At 43.6% G+C, this 12,361-nt stretch overlaps 1 protein-coding gene across 1 annotated transcript in view; it reads left to right on the forward strand.

Moving 5' to 3' along the window:
* LOC147691771 (solute carrier family 22 member 6-A-like) overlaps positions 1–12,361 on the forward strand; it is a 475,311-nt gene that overhangs the window by 148,226 nt on the left and 314,724 nt on the right. The window contains exon 2 of the mRNA XM_086938064.1: positions 115–218. Within this exon, the coding sequence (XP_086794190.1) occupies positions 115–218 (104 nt within the window). The remainder of the gene's footprint in view (positions 1–114; positions 219–12,361) is intronic.

Genomic DNA, 12,361 nt, shown 5'->3' on the forward strand with positions numbered 1-12,361 from the left:
GCAGCAACATGATTAATCAACTATTAAATTGAAGCATTTTACTTGTATCATGAGAAAGATGATAAACAACTGACCTCTGAAGGATAATTTCAACGAAGTGTTTCTCCTTCACAGTGGAATCTGGTGTGTGAGCAACATCCACTGAAGCAGCTAGCCCTGTCAATTTACATGACAGGCGTGCTTGTGGGAGGTGCCGTGCTTGGACTTCTTTCAGACAGGTGAGTTCTCATAATCCTAATTTTGCATTAATGCTCTCTTGTATGTAATATTTCCCTAATGCAGCATGTGCTTAAGCTTGGACAACAACATAGAGACAGATGGAAATGCTTGAAATAAACTGAGCAACATTTAGTTACTTTAGTTACATTCCATAGCATTATTGTTTTGTTAGTACGTGTAATGATATGTGTTCCCTGAAAGTGGACCAACCATGTGAAAATCCCTGTTGGCCCCGACCCAAAAGGAAGAGTCTAACTTGAAGTGCAGGTCAGCACAAATTGATCCACAACATATACCATACTGAGAATTAATTATTTTATAATGATGAGCAAAGAATGTGTTAAAAGAAAGCAGGGCCCAAGCTCAGCTGAACTTACAGACAGAAGCAGGGCTAGGTGGTTCTCCTTTTGAGTTCCCAGCCTTAGTCCTTCAGGGAGATAACTGGTACAATAGGAGGCAGGAGAAGAGACCAGTATCCCAACTGCAAATTGCCTCCAAATTTCAGTGTGGAGACAACAGATCTTGAAGTGTGATATTGTTAAGCCTCCAGACTGACATTTCCTCCCGATAAATGGTGCCTCCTAACAACTGTGAGTTGTTTTCGTTACAGTGCACATATTTCATTCCTGGATATTACTCAAAATGTGCTCTTTTAAAATATCAGAGTTCAGCAGCTGGGTTCAAAATATACATGTTAAATGTTACAATTGAACTCATCTTGCTGCCACTCCATGAACTGTGACAGCATAGAGGCAGTGGAAGCATAAATACAGAGGGAGCAGGGTAATGCACATGCAGAACAGTGGGGCTAAGGAATGGAGGAGAGTGGCAGAACAATGCACCACAGAATTCCAGCTGGAGGCGGCAGAGTCATGCAGATGGAGGACAAAGGGCAGAATGAATGGTGACTGGGGTAGAAAGCTGACCACCAAGGGCAGGAGGAAGGGGGCAAGGGCATGAAGACAGAGAGCGGAAGGCAGGTGGAACGAGGGATTTCCAACAATCTGACCACAGAGGGAAGGCTGCATTGAGATGGTCACTTTCCAGGAGTGTGTTTGGCCAACCACTGGCTGCACTTGTGCAGTAGGGGTGTGGGCTGAATGTGATAAAAAACACTGAAACTCATTGGAACAACAACGTTTAGAGAGATGCTATGGTTAGGTATGGTAGTTTCATCTTTCCTTAAATTAAACCCCAGAAATTAATTTTAAAAAATGGCTAAAGTGACATTATAGTTCAGTATGGTAAGTTACACAACACACTTGTTATGGGAGACCTACAAGCTAGACACTCTGGGCAGGAGCAAGGGGTTCCAAAAGTGGTATCTAATAGGGATCTCCCAGTTGGGTGACCTCTGTTAGGGGGGGAAGGACGTTACATTTGCTCACCTGCAAAAACAATATGAGATGGCTCCCACTGAGATGTTCCGGTACATGTAGGTAAAACACGTGCTAGAAGCTGCTATTCCATCAGAGGAGACTCTCCTTGAAGCCTCCCCTTTAGAGGACCGGCTAATAATGGACCACTTAGACAAGAAATTAATCTCCCTTACATATCGGAAAATCATTGATAATCAAATGGACCCCATCTTAACACTGCAGGCTAAATGGCAGGAAGAGGTGGGGAAACTGGATGACACTGACTGGCAGGAAGCACTGGAATCACCCAGGGTGGTGGTGTCCTCCAGATTACGCCTGGTACAACTTAAATTACTGCATAGGACGTAATTCACAAGAGTGACGTTATGCAAAATAGGGAAAGACAGACAGCTGGAATGCCAGAAACCGGTCCTCGGAAGCTTGTTTCCGGTCCAGGGAAGGCATGGCTTGGCAGTTCGGGCTGGACTGTTCCCATGAAGCACAGGGTCAGACTGATTTGCATATGGCCATGTCTGAACTGGGGTGGTGTGGAGTGCAAAAAAACGATGGATTTGGGCCCAGATCTCTGTACTGGGGTGAATGTATGACATTGTTCTGCATTCTGTCCACCAACCGTGGTTTTTCCACTTGTGCAAAAGCAATGCTGGCTCCCGCAGGTGGTGGGGAGCCGGCGGGACCGTGGGGGAAGTGGGGCTCCCCCAAGGTCCCTAACGGTGAGTCCAGGCTCCGGGAGAGGGGGTCTCCGTGCTAGAAGTGGCCAGGGAGGGGGCCATGGGGTCCCCTCCCCTGCAAATAAAAAAGAATAAATGGCTGGGTCCCGGGGGATGGGGTCCCAGGGCCAATAGAGGCCTAGGGAATGGGTGCCACATGGCCCCCCTTCCCAATAAATACATTTAAAAAGGGGTCAGGCCCTGGGGGATGGGTTCCCCAGGGCCCAACAAATATTAAAAGAAGGAGGGCCACACAGCCCTTCTTCTAAACATTTTTTTTTTAAAGCCAACATCTCTCCCTGAAGCACTCTGCAAGCACACCCCCTGGTGCGTTCTAAGTTGGGAAATTAAGTCCCCTTGATTACTGAGGGTCCCTGGGGGCCAACTAGCCCACCAAGTACCTCCAGTAAGCGCCACACAGCTGGATTGCAGAGAGGTGGTCAGAGGCCACGCCCCTTTTTACACCACTCTGCAAACACACCTCTTGGCTACTGCTGGTGGGGTGATGAGGTTCACTTGTGTCCTGAGGACCACAGGACACAAGTGGACTTCACCCCTTGAGCAGCAGGGCGCCGGGAGGCGCGTTTGCAGAGTGTTGTAAAAAGGGGGCGTGGGCTCAGACCACTCTGAGCAATCCAGGTGTGGCGCTTACTGGAGGTACCTGGTGGGCTAGTTGACCCCAGGGATCCTCAGCAATGAAGGGGACTTAATAACCCAACTTAGAACGCACAAGGAGGCGCGTTTGCAGAGTGGTGGGGAAAAGGGCCGTGGCCTTTGCCCACCTCTCAGCACTCCCACTGTGTAGGGCTTACTGGAGGTAAGACGTAGGCTAATTGGCCTCTAAAGAACCCCCAGCAATAAAGGGGGATTCAATCCCATCTAAGAGTGCACCAGGGAGAGCGTTTGCAGAGTGGTGGGCGAAGGGGGCATGGCCTGCTAAGAGAAATTAGCAATCCTGCTGCGTGGGACTTACTGGAGGTAATAGGAGGGGTAGGTGGCCCCCAAGGATGTCTTTGAGGGCCAACTACCCCTCTTGTTACCTCCAGAAAGTCCCACACTGTGGGATTGCTAAAATGTCTTTGGAGGCCATGCCCTCCTATCTCCACCACACTGCAAACATGCCTCCTGGCAGACTACTGGATGGGGGATGAAGCCCAAGTTACTCCTGAGGGACTTTGGGGGCCAAGAAGTCCTCCTGGTACCTCCTGTAAGTCCTACCAAGCGGAATTCCCGAGCACTCGTCGGAGGCCCAGCACCCTTTCTCCACTACTCTGCAGGAGCGACTACTAGTTAAAGAAGTGTTTGCAATGTAATAGGTTTCGCATTTGCAAGAATTAGAGCTATTGGCGTTCTAAATGCAAATGTTTTTTACTAATGTTTTTTGGAGTGGAGTGGAGTGGAGTGGATGTATGTTGTGTGAAGTGGAATTATGTGTGCAGTGAAATTATGTTGGTAGAAAGTATGTGGTATTTAGTGTATAGGAATGATGTAGAGTGGGATTATGTGTTATGGAGACAAACTATGTGGTATGTTAGTCTGAGTTGTGGACTGGTTACATCAGGTTTAGTCTTCCTCGTTTCTATAGAAGCTCAACTATGAACTCAGTGAGACAAAAAAAGAAGGAATCACTGAGGAGCACTTGTGGACCTAGTCAGAGGTATGAGCATGGCCACTGGAATTATGTGACTGTTTGTCCTCACCAACTTTCGCACAATTATACATTTTCTGTATTAGCCACATAATTCATCTGGACCCTAATCTGCAGGTTTGAACAAAAAAAGCCTTGCTTCTAGCTCAAACTTTAACAAAAATGCAGTAACAAGTGTTACAGTGTGGTGTACCCTTTGCAGACCTAGAATGGTCACCTGTTACTTATTGTTAAATGTGGGTGTTAAATTGGTACTAATTGTGTGCAAGTCACTCTCGCTTCTCTCTGCGCCTCTCTTGTCTCTTTCTGTATTTCTGTTGATTCTTTTGCATGTTTCTTTCTTTTTCTGCACTTCTCTTGTCTCATTGTGCAAATCTCTTGTTCTTTCTGCACCTGTCGTCCCTCTTTCTGCACATCTGTTGCCTTTTTCTGTACCTCATTTGCTTTTTTCTTTACCCCTCTTATGTCTTTCTGCACCCTTTTTGCCTCTTTCTGCACTTTTATTCATTCTTTCTGCACTTCTTTTGCCTCTTTCTGCAGCTCTATTTGTTGTTTCTGCACTTCTCTGGCTTCTTCCTGCACCTCTGTTCCAAATCTTTGCATCCCTGTTTCCTCTTTCAGCACCCCTCTTCCCTCTTTCTGCACCTCTCTTGCCTCAGTCTGCCCACCTGTTTCCTCTTTCTATACCTCTTGCCTGTTTCTGCATCTCTCTTTCCTCTTTCTGCAGTTTTCTTGCCTCCTTCTGTACCTTACTTGACTCTTTTTGCACCTCTGTTGGTTCGTTTGCACTGCTCTTGCAAATTTCTGCACCACTCGTGTCTCTTTGTGCACCCCTTTTACCTGTTTCTGCACCTCTCTTGCCTCTCTCTGGACCTCTGTTCCCTCTTTCTGTACCTCGTTTGCCTGTTTCTGCAACTCTCTTGCCTCTTTCTGCAGTTCTCTTGCCTCCTTCTGCACCTGTTGCTTTTTCTGCACTTCTCTTGCCTCTTTCTACACCCCTGTTGCTTCATTCTACACTTTCCATGCTTCTTTCTGCACTCCTCTTCCTTCTTTATGTACTCCTCATGCCCTCTTCTTCACCTCTGTTGCCTCTTTCAGCACATCTGTTAGTTTCTGCACTGCTCTTGCTTATTTCTGCACCTCGCTTGCCTCTTTCTGTACTTCTCTTGCTTCTTTCTACATCTCTGTTGCTTCTTTCAGCATTCCTCTTTCCTCTTTGTGTACTTCTCTTCCTTCTTTCTGCACCCCTCCCGCCTCTGTCTGTATCTATCTTACCTCTTTTTGCAGCCCGCCTATGTTTTTATGCACCCCTCATGCGTCCTTTTACACATTTGTTGGTTCTTTCTGCACTGCTCTTACTTATTTCTGTACCTCACTTGCCTCTTTCTGCACCCCTGTTCCCTGTACCTCTCTTGCCTCTATCTGTACCTCTGACTTAGAGATAGTTTTAATCCCCCTGCCCTATTATGTACAAGTGCCTTACAGGGGAGGACATGCCAGTCACAGGGGTACCCCAACCCATAGTGTACCCTAGTGTATATAGGTGTTTTTACTGCATCTTGAGTGTCCTTCAGCATAGCACTGGCTCCGGGCCTGGTTAGTCAGAGTCAAATCAAATCAAATCAAATTGTCTTTATTCGGTTTTCCATTGTTTTTGAAATACCATAAAAGTTCATAAAAATACATCAATTTCACAGTCATTTTTAAAACCCAGTAAAATCATAAAAATTCGCAATTTGAATTCCAAATATTAAAAGCTGATTTTACCAGTATTCACATTGACATTAAACAATTTAAAAAAACGTATAAACAGCAAAGTGTCAGTTGTGCCTGAATAGATTGCAACTTCTCCGACTTAGTCTAGGGCCTATATTATCATCTCAAAAAACCATTTATCAGAGATTAGAGCGATGTCTAATGCAAAATTTAAGAAAGTAAGCTATGGATTTTGTCATGGGTTCAGTTTCCAAAAACTGTAAGGCCAAATAGGCTGAACGACACTGACGCATCCTCAAGACCTTCAAGAGTGGTACTATCCACCGCCTGCATGGTGGGACATAGAATTTACAAAACAAGAGTACATGAATAGTGGATTGTAAACAAATGGTATCACAGGGACAGGGGGAAAGATTTGTAGACCAGTCGTTTTGGGAAGGAAAGGAAATCATACGATGGAACACATTAAACCTAAAACGGGTCAGCAAAAATTTGCCATACTGATTTAGATTGTACTGTAGGTATGGCTGAATGGAAGGAACAAGTTGCATTAGTAGGCATTGCTGTACAGAAGGTTTATCATCAAGTTTTAGGGCACCACTCCAATTATATACAGTCAATTCCAATTTTTCAGAGTCCACATCCAATTAAGAAGTCTTGATATTTTCTCAATCCGTTTTTTATTATTTTCTTAAACTCAAAAGGATCATCAGCCAACGCGTTTCGTTCTGACCACCAGAACTTCTTCAGGGCGTGTATAATAGTAGAAAACACCAGCTGTGAATACCACTGATATGTGTAGGATCCTTCCAAACCACAAAAAATTATTATTGTTCCAATTAAGATATCTGAATGAGTATAACTGGCTGGCTTAATCTCACACAGGCAGTTAGTCGTAATTGTTGGTCCATATGTATAATATTTCAAACATCAGATATGATAATCTCAGCATAAAGCCTTATTGTGGTTCATAAGTATATATCCTCTCTGGTATTTCAAACGGAAATCCAACACAATGTAGTCCAAATTCGTAATCCCAATTGAACTTCTGGTAGGAAATACTACCACTGCTTTCCGGCCATATCCGCACGAAGCAGCCTACATTGTGTCGGATTTCCGTTTGAAATACCAGAGAGGATATATACTTATGTGGTTTGGAAGGATCCTACACATATCAGTGGTATTCACAGCTGGTGTTTTCTACTATTATACATGCCCTGAAGAAGTTCTGGTGGTCAGAACGAAACGCGTTGGCTGATGATCCTTTTGAGTTTAAGAAAATAATAAAAAACGGATTGAGAAAATATCAAGACTTCTTAATTGGATGTGGACTCTGAAAAATTGGAATTGACTGTATATGGTTAGAGTGGTGCCCTAAAACTTGATGATAAACATTTTGGATTCACGTTTTACGTGAGGTGCCCCTGGACAGAGGGTACCTGTTTTGCAAGTGGCACACTGGACATATTTCTGAATTATTGATTACTTTTGGTCGATACGAGATTGGTGCTATATCTTGGTGCTCATATCCACTGTCCGTTCTCTAGGTTTTGATTGCTGTACAGAAGGTTTCCCTATCTCATTTAACAGACGCATTTGGGACAAATGCGACCAACAGGCTGTTTTTAAATCTTTTTTTGAGTAGTCCAATACTGATGGAGGATCAAAAAAAAAATCTTGTAAGTCCAATGTCAGTTAGGAATGACTTAACATAAACCAGCCACCTGATCTTCCCCATATTGTCGAGCTTCATGCAATCTTGGACAATTGATCTTCTAAGGTGACATTGTTCAGTCGCCCAAATCCTCCGCCACAACATAACTGGTTGGATTTTAATGATGTCCGATATATAGTCCAAACCAAGTTCAAGATGACAACCGTATGTTGTGGTGCTTTTTGGGACTGCCAACAAAAACCTTAGGAATTAATTTTCGATTTAGTTAGGTTAGTCAGAGTCAGTTACCACCAGTACCAGTCAGTAAAAAGTTGGGGGCACAGGATGACTCTGCAAAAATTCCTTTTTCTGCACCTCTGATGGTTCTTGCTGCATATTCCTTGCTTCTTTCTACACTTTTCTTCATCTTTCTGGACTTCTGTTGCCTCTTTCTGCATTTCTCTTGCTTCTTTCTGTGCCTTTCTTCATCTTTCTTCACATGCCCTACCTCTGTAGGCATAGTTAAAAATTATCATTTAAAGATCCTTAGAAATTCACTGAAAATCCATAGGTTTCTGGGACGTTATAGCTAAAAATCATCATTTAAAAAACCTTTGAAATTTGCTGAAAAAACCATAGGTTTCAGGGACATCATAGTTAGAAATTGATGAGTGACTACATGTATGAGTGACTGTATTGGTGAATTAGTGGACATGTGTGTAGACCTAGGAATCAGTGAGCGGGTATGTAGTAAATGGTATTGGTGTGTCTATAGTTTGAAAATGGTAGTCTGTTTTTTAGAGTGGGTGTATCAAATGTAATATTAGGGTGTGAGGAGGTGCATCAGATTATCAAGTGGATGATATCGTCAGTGATGTCATTTAAGATGTCATCAGTGATGTCACTGACCATGTCATGAATGATATAATATGTGATGTCATGAGCAGAGTATTGCTGGGGCGTGATTTATAGTTAGCTCAACTAACTATAACGGGAACATTTCTCTGTTTTTGTACAAGCGAAATGTTCAACTAACTATAAGGTCCCTGACACCTATGTTTGGTTCAGTGAATTTCTATGGTCTCGTAAAATGCTAATTTCTAACTATATAACGTCCCTGCAACCTATGTTTTTTTCAGTGAATTTCTAATGTTTTTTAAATTATAATTTCTAACTATAACGTCCCTGAAACCTATGTTTTTGTCAGTGAATATAGATATATAGTACATAATAGGGCAGGGGGGGGGTTAAAACTACCTCTAAGAGACAAGATAGGTGCAGAAACAGGCAAGAAAGGTACAGAAAGAGGGAACAGGTGTGCAGAAAGAGGCAAGAGGGATACAGAAATTTTGCAAAAGAGGTACAGAAAGAAGCAAGAGCAGTGCAGAAGAAGCAAGAGAAGTGCAGAAAGAAGCAAGAGAGGTGAAGAAATATGAAAGGAGGTGCAGAAGGAGGCAAAAGGTATACAGACATTTCCTAAAGAGCTGCAGAAAGGAGTAGGAGCAGTGCATAAAGAACTAACGGAGCTGCAGAAAGGGGTGCAGAAAGAGGTAGGAGAGGTACACAAAGAGGCAAAAGAGGTACAGAAAGAGGCAGGAAGGGTACAAAAAAGGAAGAGTACACAAAGAAGCAACGGAAGTGCTGAAAGAGGCTTGAAGGGTGCAGAAAGAGGCAAAGAAAAGTGCAGAAAGGAAAGACGCAACTGAGGTAAAGAAACAGGCAAGAGAGGTGCAGAAACAGACAGGAAATGTGCAGAAAGAGGGATAAGTGGTGCAAGAAGAGGGAAAAGAGGTACACAAAGATTGAAGAGGAGTGCAGAAAGAGGCAAGAGGAGTGCAGATAGAAGCAAGTGAGGTGTAGAAAGAAGCAACAGAGGTATAGAACAATGCAAGAGAGGTGCAGAAACAAGCAAGAGAATTGCAGAACGATGCAAGTGAGGTACAGAAAGAAGCAAGAGCAGTGCAGAAAGAACCAACAGAGGTATGAAAAGTGGCAAAGGGGATGTAGAAAAGGGTAGGAGAGGTGCACAAAGGGGAAAGAGAGGTACAGAAAGAGGCAGGAGGGGTGCAGAAAGAAGAAAGAGTTCAGAAAGAAGCAACAGAGGTACAGAAAGAGACAAGAGAGGTGCAGAGAAAGGCAGGGAAGGTGCAAAAAGAGGAAACAGGGGTGTGGAAAGAGGCAAGAGAGGTGTAAAAAGAGAAAAGAGGGATGCAGAAAGAAGAATGAGGGGTGCAGAAAGAAGCACTTGAGGTACAAAAGAGGCAACAGAAGTGCAGAAACACGTAAGAGAGGTGCAGAAACAAGCAAGAGGAGTGCAGAAAGAGGCAAGAGAATGGCTGAAAGTAGCAACAGAGGTATGGAAAGAAGCAAGAGATGGGCAGAAAAAAGCAAGTGAGGTGAAGAAAGAAGCAAGAGAGGTGCAGAACGAGGCAAGAGGGTTGCAGCAGAAATGTACAAGAGAGTATCAGATAGAAGCAACAGCACTGCAGAAAGAACCAACAGAGGTGCTGAAAGAGTCCCAAAGTGTGCAGAAAGAGGCAAAAGAAGTACAGAAAGAGGTAGGAGAGTTGCACAAAGAGGCAAGGAGGTACAGAAAGAGGCAGGAGGGGTGCACAAAAATTGAAGAGAAGGGCAGAAAGAAGCAAATAGAGTTGCTGAAAGAGGCTCAGAGGGTGCAGAAAGAGGCAAGAAAATTGCAGAAAAAAGCAACAGAGGTACCGAAAGAGGCAAGAGAGGTGCAGAAACAGGCAAGAAATGTGCAGAAAGAGGGAAAAGGGGTACAAAAAGAGGCAAGAGATGTGCAGAAAGAGGGAAGAGGAATGCAGAAAGAGGCAAAAGGAGTGCGGAAAGAAGCAAGTGAGGTGCAGAAAAAACAACAGAGGTACAGAAAGTCACAAGAATGCTGCAGAAACAAGCAAGAGAGGTGCAGAAAGAGGCAAGAGAATTGCTGAAAGAAGCAACAGGGGTGTAGAAAGAAGCAAGAGAAGTACAGAAAGTGGCAAGTGAGGTGCAGAAAGTAGTAAGAGCAGTGCAGAATGAGCCAACAGTGGTGCAAAAAGAGGCAAGAGAGGTGCAGAAAGAGGCAGGAGGGGTACAGAAAGAAAGAAGAAAAGTACAGAAAGAGGCAAGAGAATTGCTGAAAGAATCAGAGAGGTGTAGAAATGTAGTATAGCTCCAATAGTACCCTTTCATGCTGGACCTACGCTGGTTACGGATATCACATAGTGTGGGCTTGGTGGAAAACTCCTTCTGTACACCCCCACCGAATATGTCAGCCTATGTTTTTGCATTAGCTAGCTTGTGGTGCTACTAGAATCTCGTGTTATCAGAGAGATTTGTTTGTGCAACTTCAGAACATAATAACCTCAGACTTGTGGAAGTGAGTAGGTGCGAAATTTACTACTTTTTACCCAGTCACTCGGGCTTGCTTGTTTTGCTCTCACAGAAATACACAGAATAAACAGTCGAGCATGTTTACAATAAGAATTTATTGCAGCATTGTTCTTCTCATGTAAAATAAGTCTGCTGCTACAACTGTAATACAGTAACAGAGCTACAGAACCAGCAGTACAGTGAATAGAAAGAAATACTATTGTTCTACCATTTTCCAATAGTCATGAACACATACATGAATATGAAATGCATTAATAAAATAAAGTGCATACTCCTAAGATGCCTGTCTAGATGTACCTAAGTGTACCCAGCATGTGAGTAGGTGCGAAAGAGCTTAAGCCTAATTGCCTAAGTATAAGAGCCAAGAATCCCACTAGGATTTATTCGAACCCCCATACCTGAATAGTGAGAGTGTGTGACTTCAACCTGGACTTGAGTTGGACACCCCGCAAGGGATCATTAAACCACTGTCAGCTGGAGCGATGGCATGTCGGAGCTGCAGCGTCTCTGGTCAGTGTGTCAGCCTTGAAGTCTCAGTTCCCTCCTGCTTACTGATAGCAAGAGGTACTGTATTTATACAGTCTATGTGAGTAGGTTCCCCATTGTTTGGTATGAGGATGATGTTGGGGATTAAACCTTGTGCATCGATGGGAGAGGTAAAGTGGACCTCCTGTACAGTTATGTTATGTTATTTGTGCTTCTAAAGCACAACATTCATCCGAGCAGGATATCACGGCGCTAAGATTGAGCAGCAAACTATGAGCAATTACCAGAGGCTAATATTTATTCTATTTTAGGGAATAGTGCAGTTTTTAATTTTTTCCTGAAAGTGGGGTAACAATCCATACACCGTAGATCTATAGGCAGATCATTCCAGCAATTGGCTGGAGGGTACTCATAAATTATTCATTTGTGCTAAGGATGACGTCTTAGCAATATCGATTGGGAAAAACCCACCCTCGACATGGAACTAGGTGAAAGGTTTAGTCCATAAAAGGCTACAGTCCTTATAAGGCTTTACGTCCAAACAAGGCAGTCTGTCTTTATTTGGAGTTATGTCGTTATAAGGCTCATTCATATGAAATGATGCGGAGACGGTGTAAGAGAAGTGTACAATGTTCCCTAGACCTATATCAGGGTACTGATATGAAATATAACAGAAAGAAGCAAGAGAAGTGAAGGAAGAGGCAAGTGAGGTGCAGAAAGAAGCAAGAGCAGTGCAGAAAAAAACAACTGAGGTGCAAAAAGAGGCAAAAGAGGTGCAGAAAAAGGTCGGAGAGGTGCACAACGAGGCAAGAGAGGAACAGAAAGAGGCAGGAGGGGTGCAGAAAGAAGGGAGAGAAGTGCAGAAAGAAGCAAAAGAGGTAAGAGAGGATCAGAAACAGGGAGGAAAGGTGCAAAAAGAGGTAACAGGGGTGCAGAAAGAGGCAAGAGAGGTGCAGAAAGAGAAATGATGGGTACAGACAGTGGCAAGAGGGGTGCAGAAAGAAGTAAGTGAGGTACAGAAAGCAGCCACAGAGGTGAGAAAGAAGTAGCTGAGAGGGGGAAGTAGTGGGGTGGAGATAGAGGCAAGAGGGATCCAGAAAGAAACAAGAGAGGTTTACTTAGAAATACAAATAATATAAATGGGTTAATAAAGTGT

Source organism: Lissotriton vulgaris, chromosome 9 (assembly GCF_964263255.1).
Source record: "Lissotriton vulgaris chromosome 9, aLisVul1.2, whole genome shotgun sequence".
Lineage (NCBI taxonomy): Eukaryota > Metazoa > Chordata > Amphibia > Caudata > Salamandridae > Lissotriton > Lissotriton vulgaris.